This window comes from Juglans regia, chromosome 1 (genome assembly GCF_001411555.2).
Source record: "Juglans regia cultivar Chandler chromosome 1, Walnut 2.0, whole genome shotgun sequence".
In the NCBI taxonomy this organism is placed as follows: Eukaryota; Viridiplantae; Streptophyta; class Magnoliopsida; order Fagales; family Juglandaceae; genus Juglans; species Juglans regia.
The window spans coordinates 16,552,308-16,566,346 of NC_049901.1; the positions used below are offsets into that span (position 1 = coordinate 16,552,308).

The window sequence follows — 14,039 nt, forward strand, 5'->3', positions numbered from 1 at the left end:
TGAAAAAATTGAATTATTTATTATAGTTTGTGTGAAAAATTAGAAAAGTTATAATGATAAAATAAGAAGAGATGAAACATTTTCACTATCAAAGCAGGGCTTTAGATTCTTATTTTAAACAAAAACTTGAAAGATGAGAGGTTTTTTTATATAATGCTGTAAGAATAAAAAATTCTACTTATTATTTTTACATCACACATGACTATACATAAATTTTTTTTTTTTTGCAGTTTTTCCTTATCAAATGTTTGGTGTATATATGGATGGTGGTAGAAGAATTCTTTTAGTTTAGCAATAATAAAAACAAAAAAATTAATTAATTAATTAAAAAATAAATATAATATTTGGTATAAGAATAATGAGTAGAAGCAAGCATTGATCCATTTCTTTTCATTGATCCATTTCTTTTAAAAACGTAATCAAACTAAATAATAGATACTCTTTCCAACCTACACCAATACGATGTACCCTTCGTTTGTACTGAGAATTAAGTAAAACATATCCTAGATGAATGAATGCATGCATTGGGAGGTGGATTACAATCATAGACCAGATGATTAGTTATGTTAAGGGTAATTAATCATTGACACCGATAGACATCCAAAGTTTCCGGAAAATATTACTTTCAATTAGCTTACAATGCTCTTAAGGATGTATTTAAATGTTGAACTGTGTTGAATTGAATTAAATTGAATTGAGATAATAAAATATTATTAGAATATTATTATTTATTATTATTATTATTATTTTAAAATTAAAAAAATTATTTATTATATTTTATATTAAAATTTAAAAAAATTATAATGATAAATTGAGATAAGTTTAAATTTCAAGCGGATGTCACAGAACAATATGGACTCCCAAAGCTCATGTTTTAAATCCTTATAAGATGAGCTTAATCTCATGGCCTCGTTCGCGAAGTTGAGAGTTGAGACAACGAATCTCTGAACTCGCATTTAACCACATTTACTACTCGCAACTGTCACCCACCGCTCTTTTTGTCTATATAAAGCGACCCTCGTCACGGGTTCCGGAACTAACACAGAGCGACAGTGAAAGCAAGAGCTAGCAAGACTGGTGATCAGATCAGAGAGTACTGTGAGTGTGAGTGAGAGAGAAAGTAAGAAATCGGAGAGAGATGGCGAGGTGGTGCGTAATATTGGTTGTTGCTCTAGCTGTAGTAGTTCAAAGCACTACAGCAAGAACTGTGCCCAGCGATGCAGGCGCTGGCCTCGACGACCAGAAGAACTTCGTCTCATACGGAGGGGTTGGTGGCTATTCCGGACTGGGTAGCAATGGACTCCCCTTTGGTGGCGTGGGCGGAGCTGCAGGGATCGGCGGCGGCCTTGGTGGTGGTCTTGGAGGTGGTCTTGGCGGTGGTCTTGGCGGGCTCGGCGGAGTTGGCGGGTTGGGTGGCTTGGGTGGTACTGGTGGCTTGGGCGGGACCATTGGTGGCGGTGTCGGTGTCGGCGGTGGAGCTGGTGGGGGTGTAGGCGGTGGCGTTGGTGGCGGTACCGGTACCGGTGTTCTTCCATATCCTTGAAGTATCGTACGTACGTTATACGTACGTGTGCATGCGATTTGTGTTAATTAGCCTATCAAATGTTTGGCAGCAGCAGTTAATTAGCCTATAGTTGTCGTGTGTGATCATTTTCTGTAATTTGTTTTCCGTCTTTCTGGGCAGTGAGATGTAATTTGTATTTGGTTATGTTTGCTAATTAATGTCTTAGAAACCAGAAATAATATTAAGAAAAAATGTTCCCTTTTATCTTTACTTTTATTAATGGTGCGTCATGATTACGTTTATTTCTGTACGAAGTTGGTGTACTTTTGGTACTCTTTGTGTGTCATTTTCTTCCTATTTGTTGATCTCTTTTCTCCTTTCAAACAACATTCCAAAAAAACATTATTTGAGGGCTTGTTTGAGAACAAGATTTTTAGATATTTTTTAGATTATTTTATTAGTATTTATAAATTATTTATTATTATTTATAAATTATTTTATTACTATTCACTATACTTCTCAAAAAATTTAGCTTTAGTTTTCACTTTTCACGCTTGGTAAAGTTGATTTACTACAAGAAAAATAGACATTTATGATATTTATTTATAACGAAAAGATTATTTATGATCAAAACAGATTCATTTTAATTGTAAATAGTCATTTTTTTAAAATTAATTGACTGCAAATAAGTAATTTTCTTGTAATGATTCTGCAATGGAAGCATGTCGTAACAGGACGTGGCATGTAATTATTGGCCTATATGCAGGTATTTTATTTTTAGTTCGGTACGTGGAGTTTAATCAAAATCATCATTGATGAAAAATAAAATTGAAACCTTTAAATTTGAATACTAATATAATCGTCGTCATAAAACTAGAATATGTTGGCTTGAAGGTCGTGTTTATCATTGAACTTCATGAACATAGAAATTAAATGAATGGTCATTATATAATTATTAGCGTGTCATTTTGCCCTGATGACTTAATTCACTCCCGACAAAAGATTAGAACTCGATAATCGAAGAATTCATGCCACCCCATTAATTGGAGAGAAGAAAAAACAAAAACAAAAACAAGCATTAAGTGGAATTAATGTTCTAGGGCGTCCTATTTACGAAGTATTGATGCAAGATGATCTTTATAATCTCACAGAAGGTTTTTTAACGTACGTACGTTTTGTTCTCATGATCAAAACCCTAGCTAGCTAAAACGTAAATGGGTACACCCACCATCTGTGATGAAAGTTAAGAACCCTGAAATGGTTGGTAGTGTTTTCAACTTGATGAATAAATGAACCACCTAATTTATTCATTGACGATAAAAATAAAAATAAAAATAACTGAGTTTTGAAATATCATGATGTTATAAATTCAAACCGATGGCAAGAAACGACACAAGAAACTAAACCAGCCTAAAGATCATTACAGTTCTTCTATATATACAGTTGCTACATACAATTGGTATGCAATCGTTGCCGCCACGTCACATTATTAAAAAAAAAATAAAAAGACAAAAGAATAGAAGAAGGTCGTTGGAAATCGAAAATAAAGAAAATGAGAAACAGAGCTCGACGTGTCTGTACCTTCATCTGAAATAAAAATTAAGAAAAAATAAAAAAGAGAGAGAAAACAAGCCAAAAGAAAATATCAGAATCGTTTGAATTATATGAGTCAATATATATTTATATATATATATATATATATATATATATATATATGACTCATATACCGTCGGTCATAAGCACTGACAAAGCAATAAATTAGGACCCATGCATATTATATGCATGTTCACGTACGTAGATTTCATTGCATCTTTTCATGTATATGATCTTTGTCCCTAGCTTACTGATGATCTAATCAATTTGGACCACCAAAATCCCACAAGTTCTTCTCAGCTTGGACCAGTGCTGGCACTATATACTGGATCATGATCTTGCGGTTTTTGTTCCCTGAAACGAAAGACATTTGTAAAAGCACCAAGCTGCATGCTGCCTGAAAGTCCCCCTAAAAACAGCTTTCTACGATAATATTGGAGCTCAATGCATGAAACCCTTCATGTCTCTATAATAATGTAAGATCGATGGAATGCATTGTGCGTGACAGCAGAAAGAGCATTAATGCATGGGAGACCCAACGCTTGGGGATTAAATGGCCTGCACGCATATATGCAGGTAGTACTGTATGTATAATTTACCAGCTAGGCCCGGCAATGGCAACTCATCAGTTGAGTGAATTAATGGACTCCTTGCATGATGCTGATCTGCACTGCAGTAATTAAAGAGATGCCACCAACTTAATTTGTCCTTGTATCGCTTAGCTGTTAGCTGGTTTTGAATTAATGAGTATGGGTGAGAAATAGTCAGTCAAAGATAATGTAGGCCATAAAAAAGAAGCTTGTCAAAGACACTGTATCACATTGGTGACCACACAATTACCTCTTTCTGTACTGAGGCCATGACATAATGTATATATGTTGCATGTACATGATAATTTACCTCCTAATAAACATAGATCACGTGACCATGCATATATTTTCTGTCCAATGCTTATATTGTACGGGTTGGTTATGAGTTTTGTTTGCTCAATCGAGACCTAAAATAGATATATACATCAAGCAGAGACCTCACATAGTGTGTGTGTATATAGATATATACACACATATATAATAACAAATGTTGAAAGTCTTAAAATTAAAGACTATTTTTCCTTGTTTATACAGTTTTTTTTTTTTTTTTTCCTTCTGTTTGGCTAGAGTACTATTATTGATTTGTAAAATTTATGATGTATCATGTCAATTCTTAATTAAAAATAATATTTACAGTTTTAAGATTTGTAAGTCTTACTCACTCTTTTTTAAAAAAAATAAGTAAATCTATATTGACGAGAAATGAAATTTACAGTCGTAGATTAATGTGCAAGCCGTACAATCTCTTTAAAAGAAAAATAAGTATATACGGAATCTATAAAAAAAAATTAATTTGACAAATAATGAATTTATTTTCTTAATAATAAATTCCATTTTTTTAAAATAAAATGTACAAAAATTAAACACTCTTAAGACTTGATCAGGATAACATTACTCCTTCCTAATTAATCTATACAATTTATCAATTCTTTTCCAAAATAAATAAAAATCAAATACTATTTATTATAAAGTGACAATAACGATCTACCTCATGACTGTCTTCTAAGAGCATTGGCAATGGCCTAGCCATTGCCAAAGTCAAGTGCAAATTTTACCTTTTTTTATCACAAAATTCCTACATTGAACTAGCTATAGCCATATATTTTAGTTTTGAGCTACAGTAACTTTCCCCACCTAGCTATATTTGGCTATACACTATTGAAGGACCAAATGAGTTTTTTATTATTTTTTCTCAATTTCCCTCCCTTTCCCTCCCTTTTTGGTAATTTTTCTTGTCAAATTACTTTTCTTTTATGATAAAGTTTCTAATTGAGGGTACATTTATTTTCTATCATTATTAGCTTAATACACAATATAAAAATATAAATAGCAAAAAAAAAAGGTTAGCAAAAATTAATTTGTTGGTTTCAAGAATTGTTGTATAATTTTTTTTTATCAAATATTATTAAAATATATGAAGTATATTTACAAAATATGAAAAAAAAAATTTGTCAAATATTATTAAAATATATAATATAATAATATTATTTTAACTTTAAAATAGCTAGTCCAATGTGGACTTAGATAGTCAAAAGTTAATACAATAGCCAAAATGTAAGATTTTAGCCAAATTTTAGACTTGGCAATGGCTAGTCCATTGCCAATGCTCTAACAGCCCTACGTGGCCGCTGGCTAGGTCTGCTCCAGTCGAAATAGACTATAATAATATTTAAAATTTTGACAGAGACACCTAGGAATATTAAAAAATCCTACCAGCCGACCAAAAAGGGTGGAAATAGCTAATAAATTCGTAGATCGTCATGTTGAACATGATTTGTTTCACAACGTCCAACGCATCCAACATGAGCATTAATATATAACAAAAGAATAATGCTACTCTCACTACTCCTGGTTTCGCTTTCGGTCCCGTTACATTTTTTTTATTTTTTTAATATATTTTTTTTTACTTAATGATTAAGTAAGTATTTTTTAATGATATTATAATTTTTTTTATTTTTTTAAAAAATATTTTATAGTGTTAAAAAAATACATGTATAAAAAAGTAAAATAAAAAAACATTACATTTTACACCGAGCGGGACTGAGAGTGGGAGAGGGAGCGGGGCTGTAGCACGGTTCATAACAAAATAACAGACTAAGAACAATATCACAACGTCCACTTGTGTTCTTGAGCTCAATTGGGTTAGGACTCGACCCTTAAACACAGGATCAACTTTTGGGAGCTCAAGAACCCTTGTGATCAGTGCTCCAGAGCTTGAAGAAAAATCTTCAATCTCAATTTCATTGTCTGGGAGAAGTTTATTTCAGTATGAAAGAGATTAGAAAGAAGTCATGTACTATTCAAGTGGTTACTCCATCCATATATAAAAGGAAAATAAATTAAATTATGTTCTTCCTCTTTGATTTTGTCATTTTCATACATTCATACTGTTTAAGTGGCACGTCATGAGTGGTTTTATATGCCAACAATTAAAATGTGTCATGTGACCAAAGATAACAAAATAAAAAATGAAGAGTAGGCATTGCTCACAAGAAAATTGAAATATGAGTTTTTTATATTAATTTTTTAAGTAATTTTATATATAATCATGAAGTGCGTAAATATCGTGTAATTATTTTGAAAAAGAATAGAGTCTATTATTAAAAAATTAATTTTTTTATATAAATCTAATATTTTATTTATTTCAACGATTACGTGACAGTTTTATAAATCATAATTATAAATATCCTTTTCCTATTTTTTTTTCCAAGCCATGAATTTCTCTTTGTCAAAGACTAAGGATCATTAAAATGCACATAATAATCATGTTCAACAAAAGGATGCTTTTGCGGATATGTACAGTATTGCTCTTACCAAGGATGCTTAATTTGTGACAGATTATTTGGAGATATGATCTAGCTGCTAGTAATCAACCTCACCGGAATGTCAACTTTACGAGAGCGGCTCATACTCGGGAGCTATAGGCTTTATAGAATTTAAAATCATCTTAACTTATTATTATAATTTTTTTAAATTTTAATATAAAATATAATAAATAATTTAATTTTTTTAAATTTAAAATAAAAATAATAATAATAATAAATAATAATATTTTAATAGTATTTTAATTCAATTCAATTTAACATCTAAACGGACTCTTGATATGTTATACTAGTGCGTTTAACTTTTTGAGACTAGGAGGGGGTGCAGACAATTAGCTCCTTTCCGGACTCATTCCAAGAGAGGAATGTTCAATGCTTGTTGTTTCTGTAATTTCCTTAGAAAATACGAAAAATAATTCCTACTTCCCTCCGATGATGTATTCGAAAGAAAATGAACGAAGGAATGGAAGAAATTCTGAAGACCTTAAACGGACAACACACTTTTATTAATTTTTAAATACTCTCTAGACTTATATTTTCAATGATCTCTTTCTTTGACCAGCTTCTGTACGTAGGCTTTAACGGACCTGACCCTCGTTAGGTTAGGTAGTTTATATGAGATAAAATATCGTTTAGTTACATCATTTAGATAATATAAGATAATATATTTTAAATAATAGTGAGATTTTTTAATTAAAATAAAATGAGATGATTTGTAAAAAAATATATGTTTAGATAGTAAGATAAGATGAAATAGTTTTTATTTTTTAGAATTTGACAAAAACGTAAGTTTCACTAATAAAAATGAAAAAGAAAAATGCTAGAGAGTCGAATTTGGACTCTCGTTTTTCTCTCCCATTTTACGTGGAAAGGCCAATGGCTTTTCTTTTTTTTTTTTTTTTTTTTTTGTCTTCCCATTTCTTCCAACGGAGTGAAATATATGAAAAAAATATTACTTGTTCATGTGAATAATATAACTGTTTAAGTCTAATTTTTTCTTTTCATGTATTTCATGTGACTTTAGCATTATTAGTTTAATAAAGTAATATTATCATGTTAACTATTTGAAAAATGAAAAGAAAAAGATCTAACAATTTATACGTCAAATTGTAAAGTTACTTTTATTATAAAGTAAATTTATCAGTTTGTGAGTTTATTTTGTATAATTTTTTTATATAACAGTTCTAGATAATAAAATGATAGTTTTTCTTCTTCATTTTACAAATAGTTAACATGATAATGTTACTTTATTAAACTAATAATGTTAAAATCACTGAAATCCATGGAAAAAAAAAGGATTTAAACAGTTATATTATTCACATAAACAGATAATAATTTATTTATTTTTTTTTTATGTATTTCACCCAATAGAGAGAAATGGAAAGATAAAAAAAAAAACTAAAATAATAATTTAAAAAAAAAAAAAAAAAAAAAGAAGAGAAGAGAAGAGAAGAGAAGAGAAGAGAAAAAGGCCAGTTGGACTTCTGACAGGAGAGAAAAACGGGAGCCCTATTAAACTGATATTGAGAAACGACAAGTGGCGTGCACGGGGAAGGAAAAAAAAATTAAAATGGTATTGGATAGACAGCAAGTGGTGTGCAGGTTCTGTCCAGCACGTTTGCTCCCAAAATTCCTGTATTAGAAGGAAGACTGCGGGTCAATGAAGAAGACAGTGATTTTGCAGATCTCGAATTTGAAATTTAAAAAATATTCTGAGAATTTTTTTATTATTATTAAATGATTAAAAAAATATTTTTTTAATAATATTATAAATTTTTATTTTTTTAAAAAATATTTATGATGATTAAAAAAATATATAAAAAAAAAGAAGAAAAACAAATACACTATTCAGGATATTTTTTGAATTCCAAATTCGGAATATAGCAGTACTCTCTTGCACCATTCGGCCAATTTCTTACTGTGTATTGTCAGATAATTGCCACTTATTGAAAACCGATTGAGATGAGATACACTCGTGTATTTCGCCGCTTGGATAGACAGAACAAACCAACCGTAAAGTTAAGATGAGAACGGTATCCAAACCGGGCTAGTTTCATGATTTTCTCGTACTTTTTTCTTTTCCTAAATAAGTCTCTCTCCTTTTTTTTTTTTTTTTACCCAAAGGTTATCTGGAAGCCCTGTAATAATCGGTTAGTTAACCCAAAACACAGGGTTGTAAACATTAAAATGAGAACCACCTTGTTTCATTCAACAAAGGATTGCAATTGTCTGAGTGAATAATCTTAGAACTCAAACAAGAAGAAGATTATAAATAAAATAAGTTCCACATCCAAAACACAAAGATTACACAGTGAAGTATGTGTGAGGGATTATATCTTCACATATAAAGTCCCTCCGGCACCCCTTCTTTCTTCTTGAACATCACCTTCTCCTTTGCCTTCTTGAAGTCCACATGTGTTACCTGAAGCACATAATTAAAATTTGAACATTAGGTTAAGCAAGCCCTTTTATTTAACCAACTCCGGAAAATATGCATATATATAGCATACATACATAACTTCCAGGAGACCATAAAATTTGTACATTAGGTTAAGCAAGCCCTTTTGTTTTTTTTTTAATCGGTAGTCTTCTCCCACTTACTAAGTTGCCAACTGACATAAATAAAAGCTAAAAGCATAAAAAGGGTCAATTCCCAAGCCAACACAATATCCTGAGACTAACGTGCTCAAGCCAATAACATGATACACAATATCCTGAAACTAGATCGCGACAACCTTTTTTCAGATGTGAGATCTGGACAACATTTATACAGTTAAAAAGAGACTGACGTTCTATTTCCTATTAAAGAAGTCCGTCTCTTTTTCGCTTCAACTCTCCAACTCTTTCCTCCATCAATATGCAATATTGGCTCCAAATTGTTTTTTGATAGGGGATTGGCTCCATTTTTAGAGCTTCATAGAATACATACATAAGTATAAAGTCATCGAAGAATTTATGAAAATACACAAAAGGCATAGTCCAAGTACAGACGCAATATACAAGAGGAACACATAATTAGAGGGAGAAAAAGAAGACAAGAACATAATGGAAATTCAGCCCATTACAACCCATAGAAGCTACCCAGAGGAAAAGAGTAAATAAAAAACGGAGCTATATGGTTGTATAAACTAAAGTGATTAAACTTCTGAGCAAGCAACAAGATTCCATTAAAAATATACCTCGTGCAATAAGAGAAAAAGGGTAACCTTACACCTCATTTACTAGTACTTTACTATCCAATTATTATTATTTTTTTCATTTTGCCATTTGAATCTAGATTAAAAATTCAGATTATGACCTTCTTGCATAATCTAAAAGAAAATAAATTCAATCAACCAACGTAATCATGTAAATTAATTCAAAATAAATTCAATTTTATAAAAATTGATCTTCTTTTTCTCTGAGTCAATTTTTATAAAATTGAATTTATTTTAAATTAATTTACATGATTATGTTGATTGATTGAATTTATTTTCTTCTAAATTATGAAAGAAGGTCATATTTTAAGATTTTTAATCTAGATTCAAATAGCAAAAGGAAAAAAAAAAAAAAAAAAAAAACTAGATAGTAAAGTAGTAGTAAAGGAGGTGTGAGGGTATCATTACCCGAGAAAAAAAAGGAACCTCTTTGCCAAAGGTCATAAAGAATCAAAGCAGAATTCACCTTCATACGGCGTTCTCTTAAAGCAAGCAAGCCAGCTTCAGTGCAAATTGCCTTTATATCAGCTCCAGAAAATTCATCCTTAGTCATAACAAATTCCTCTAAGTTGACATCATCAGCCAATGTCATCCTTGATGTGTGTATCTGCAGTCCAGAAATACAAGGTTTAAATATTCAATGAAGCAAAAATGTCAGATTCAATATAAAAAGACTAGGAGAAAATACATTCGATATTCTGCTTTCGCACAATCACATGTACCTGGAAAATGCGCCTCCTTGTCTTGATATCAGGAAGAGGGAATTCAATCTTTCTATCTATTCGGCCGGGCCGAAGCAAAGCTGGGTCAAGACTTTCAATCCTGTTTGTAGCAAGAATCACTTTGACATCTCCTCTCGAATCAAAACCATCCAACTGGTTCAGCAATTCCAGCATAGTCCTTTGAATTTCACGTTCTCCACCTGAGTGGGCATCATACCTGCAGGACAGCCAGATCAGAAACACTCACACCAGAGTGGGCACCATTAAAAGTTCACCACCTCACCTTTTTGTACCGACTGCATCAATTTCATCAATGAAAACAATTGAAGGTGAGAGGTCATCAGCTACTCTGAAGAGTTCCCTCACTAATTTTGGGCCATCACCCAAGTATTTTTGAATCAATTCACTGCCAACAACACGCAAGAAAGTTGCTGATGTTGAGTTTGCTACCGCCTGAAAAGAGCACAAATAAGCTTACAAGCTCAAACTACATCAACAGTGCAACCATTACAAGAAAAACCATAGGAGGGCATGAGGGTGCAGATCAAAATTCAACAGTGCAACCATTTTAGTCCACATATATATTACACATACATTTCAAATGAAAAACATCTTGAAATATTTAATCCAATAAGGTGCCTATATTTATGTACAGAAAAAGCAGGGAGGGGGGAGGTGTCCATGGCATCCTGCATTTAGGTGTGGCACATAAAAGCAAGAAATTTACAAAATAGCCAAGAAACACAATTTTCAATTCATAATGAATATTGGGAGGAAATATACACCTCAATGCAAAATAAATATTGGCTCTATAATAATATAAAATGGTTGCCTGGTAAAGATTATTTCACAATATGGTGGATCACTGTACTTGTTGCTTCACCAAAATGATCACCTGCTTCCATCATTTCTTCCAAATTTCTGTTCCAATATCTTCTTGTCATTTCTCTTCCCACACTTCCCTCTTTTTTTTTTTTTTTTTTTCCTTTTAAAGGACCAACATATTGTAAAGATTCTAATGCAATTAGCTATCATTGGTAAGTACACACCAGAAGGAAGTATTATTCTTTTTTTGAATGTTTTTATCTTTTATAAGATAAAGAACAGAGCACCATTTCCAGGATAATTAGAAGCTAAGTACTAGGAAGTTGAAGAGAAGAAATTTTGCTCACATGATGTGTGTCTGTACATTTAACAATTTAGATATGTAGACTGTAATAAGACACAACTTATTCAAAACAACACACTGATAATTGATGCATAAACCTAACGCAAATTAAGGGTTGGTGGATATGGGCATTATTTACCATCTCCTCAAGTAAGAGGTTTTTCTACCATTTTAATGGTGCTAGCTAGATCACATTCAGAGAAAAGGAAGGGAACATAAAAAAAGCAATAATTGATATCAACAGAAAGTAGCACACGGAAGGAAAGACAAGTGCACACCTTCGCAAGTAAAGTCTTGCCTGTTCCAGGCTCCCCATACAATATGACCCCCTTAGGAGGCTTGATACCAATGTCTTCGTATAATTCAGGATGAGTTAAAGGGAGTTCAACTGCCTCTTTAATCTCCTGTATCTGAGCATCTAGGCCACCAATGTCAGCATATGATTCTAGAGGAGCCTTCTCAACCTTCATTACAGACACCATTGGATCAACTTCATCTTGAAGAAGACCAACAACAGAGAGAACCTGAGAGGGACCAACGATATTGAAGGTGAGATTATTTCTTCCTTGTCCAATGGCATAGCTATTTCAGGAAAACAAATAACACAGTAAGGTGAATGGTTTTCACTTTTGGGAGAATAGAGAGCGCAACAAGACGAACTAGAAATTCATCAAGATTGATTTGGTCTGTCTAACCGCATTGTTCGACAATCTTCTGAATATTCAGACCTCATATATTCAAGACAACCAAATCCCCCAATTCCCTAAGCCTTCCAGATTTCCAAACTTCTCAATAATGAATATGTTAAGATAACATTCTATACGCCAACTGCCTACTAAAGTACCCAAATATTTTTTTCCTTTTTTACTTTAAATTAGCAAACCCAAAGAAATTGGAATTTCAGCTGTCCCAAGCAGCAAAGGTAAAGTGACACAATTGGCCAATTGCCAACCAACCAACCAAAAACTGTTGTTTTTTCCCTTGTAATTTTTTAGTAAGTTTTTCCTTGTGTCAGAATTGTAACGAGATAAGAAACTTTAAGCTCTTTAAGGCATAGAAAGATACGCTAGCCATATAAAATTTTCAAACCTGAGGTGCTGGCTGTCTCAGGTCTCTCCTGATTCATAAACAACGGTTCACTACTAATACATCTCATTAAAATCATCAATTTCGGGTGCCTATGGGTCCACATCATCAAATAACTAACCAATACCACTTGCTTCAGAGCAGAGCAACCAACTCAATCGCTAGATTCAGGTGTATCAGTTCACATCATTAAATTTATTTTTGATAAGTTCACATCATTAGAAAATTAACCAATACCATTTTCTGCAGAGCAGTTCAAATTACTCAAATAACCTGCTTCTTGCAACCCCTAAATTTGTGTAGAGTTTATTTGAAACCTTATATGCGTAGAGAGTTTATCCCAAAAACAAAATGGCCCTCTATCCTACACATATATGTGCCTAAACCATGCACCACCAAGCTTTTAAAATTGCCCACAAGAATCCTAAATTGTTTTAAGCAACACACAAAAATGGCACGCCAAATCTCTTATTTCAATACTCTATTCACAGCAAGACTTAAAACAGCCGATACAGAATATCGAATATAATATTAGAGCGCATACACACACATAACAGACAGAAAATCCCAAACACATAACCCTAACCCCACATTACTACAATCTAAGATTTCTATTTTCGTTAGTACGCACTTCACATTGAACTGCCCAAATAAAAGGAAATTATTATCATACCCCGCATCACTTTCTCGGCACCAAACACTCAATTAGCAACGAAATAGAAAATAAATCCCGTTACCTTATTATGCATCAAGATGGCGCAGCCAGGCTCGAGTTGATCCTTGTCCACGAAAGACAAGATCCCCACGTAATATTCAGGCCCCACCGAGGACGACACAATCGCGTGGTTCTCATCGATGAGCTCCTCCAGATTCCCAACGCTCATTGGCGACCCCCTGAGATCGTCTACCTTGGATCTGTCCTCCTCGGCTTTCTCCTCCTGCGGCTTGAGCCGCTCCTGGTTCGTCACGAACTCTTCCTCCATAAGGAGATAGTCCTTCACGCGCTCCAGCTTGAGGAGCCGGAGCTTGCACTTGGTCAATGGCGTCACGGTCGGGAGCCTAGCCGCAGCCTCGGGGCCCTTCTGCTTCCGCTGCTTGCGACCGACTCGAGCCGGCGGGGCCGCGGGCTCGAATTTCTTCTCCTTCTTGTCGGAGCCGTCGGCCTTTCGATCTCCGGGTAGACCTCGGTTCAAACCGCCCGGAGTTCCCTGACCCATGCTTTCCTCTCCGAGGGCGATAGAGAGAGCGAGAGAGAGCTTGGGAGAGAAGTAAGAGGTTTTCGTTGGTATCGACGTTTGAGATCTTCCGCAAGTTCACATGCGCACATATATTATTATATTCGGCACTTCGAAGTACG

The 14,039-nt window shown here is 33.3% G+C and overlaps 2 protein-coding genes across 2 annotated transcripts; one reads left to right on the top strand and one right to left on the bottom strand.

Moving 5' to 3' along the window:
* Nucleotides 1-1,025: 1,025 nt before the first annotated feature.
* Nucleotides 1,026-1,780, top strand: LOC109006059 (glycine-rich protein 5-like). The gene has a single exon (XM_018985208.2). The coding sequence runs from the start codon at nucleotides 1,139-1,141 to the stop codon at nucleotides 1,541-1,543; it is 405 nt and encodes a 134-aa protein (XP_018840753.1). The 5' UTR covers nucleotides 1,026-1,138; the 3' UTR covers nucleotides 1,544-1,780.
* Nucleotides 1,781-8,653: 6,873 nt separating this feature from the next.
* On the bottom strand, nucleotides 8,654-13,985 carry LOC109006061 (26S proteasome regulatory subunit 4 homolog B-like). The gene is made up of 6 exons (XM_018985213.2): nucleotides 13,420-13,985; nucleotides 11,875-12,120; nucleotides 10,712-10,881; nucleotides 10,429-10,645; nucleotides 10,173-10,313; nucleotides 8,654-8,931 (listed from the first exon to the last, which is right to left on the bottom strand). The coding sequence occupies exons 1-6, from the start codon at nucleotides 13,897-13,899 to the stop codon at nucleotides 8,848-8,850; spliced, it is 1,338 nt and encodes a 445-aa protein (XP_018840758.1). The 5' UTR covers nucleotides 13,900-13,985; the 3' UTR covers nucleotides 8,654-8,847.
* Between the last annotated feature and the right edge of the window lie 54 nt (nucleotides 13,986-14,039).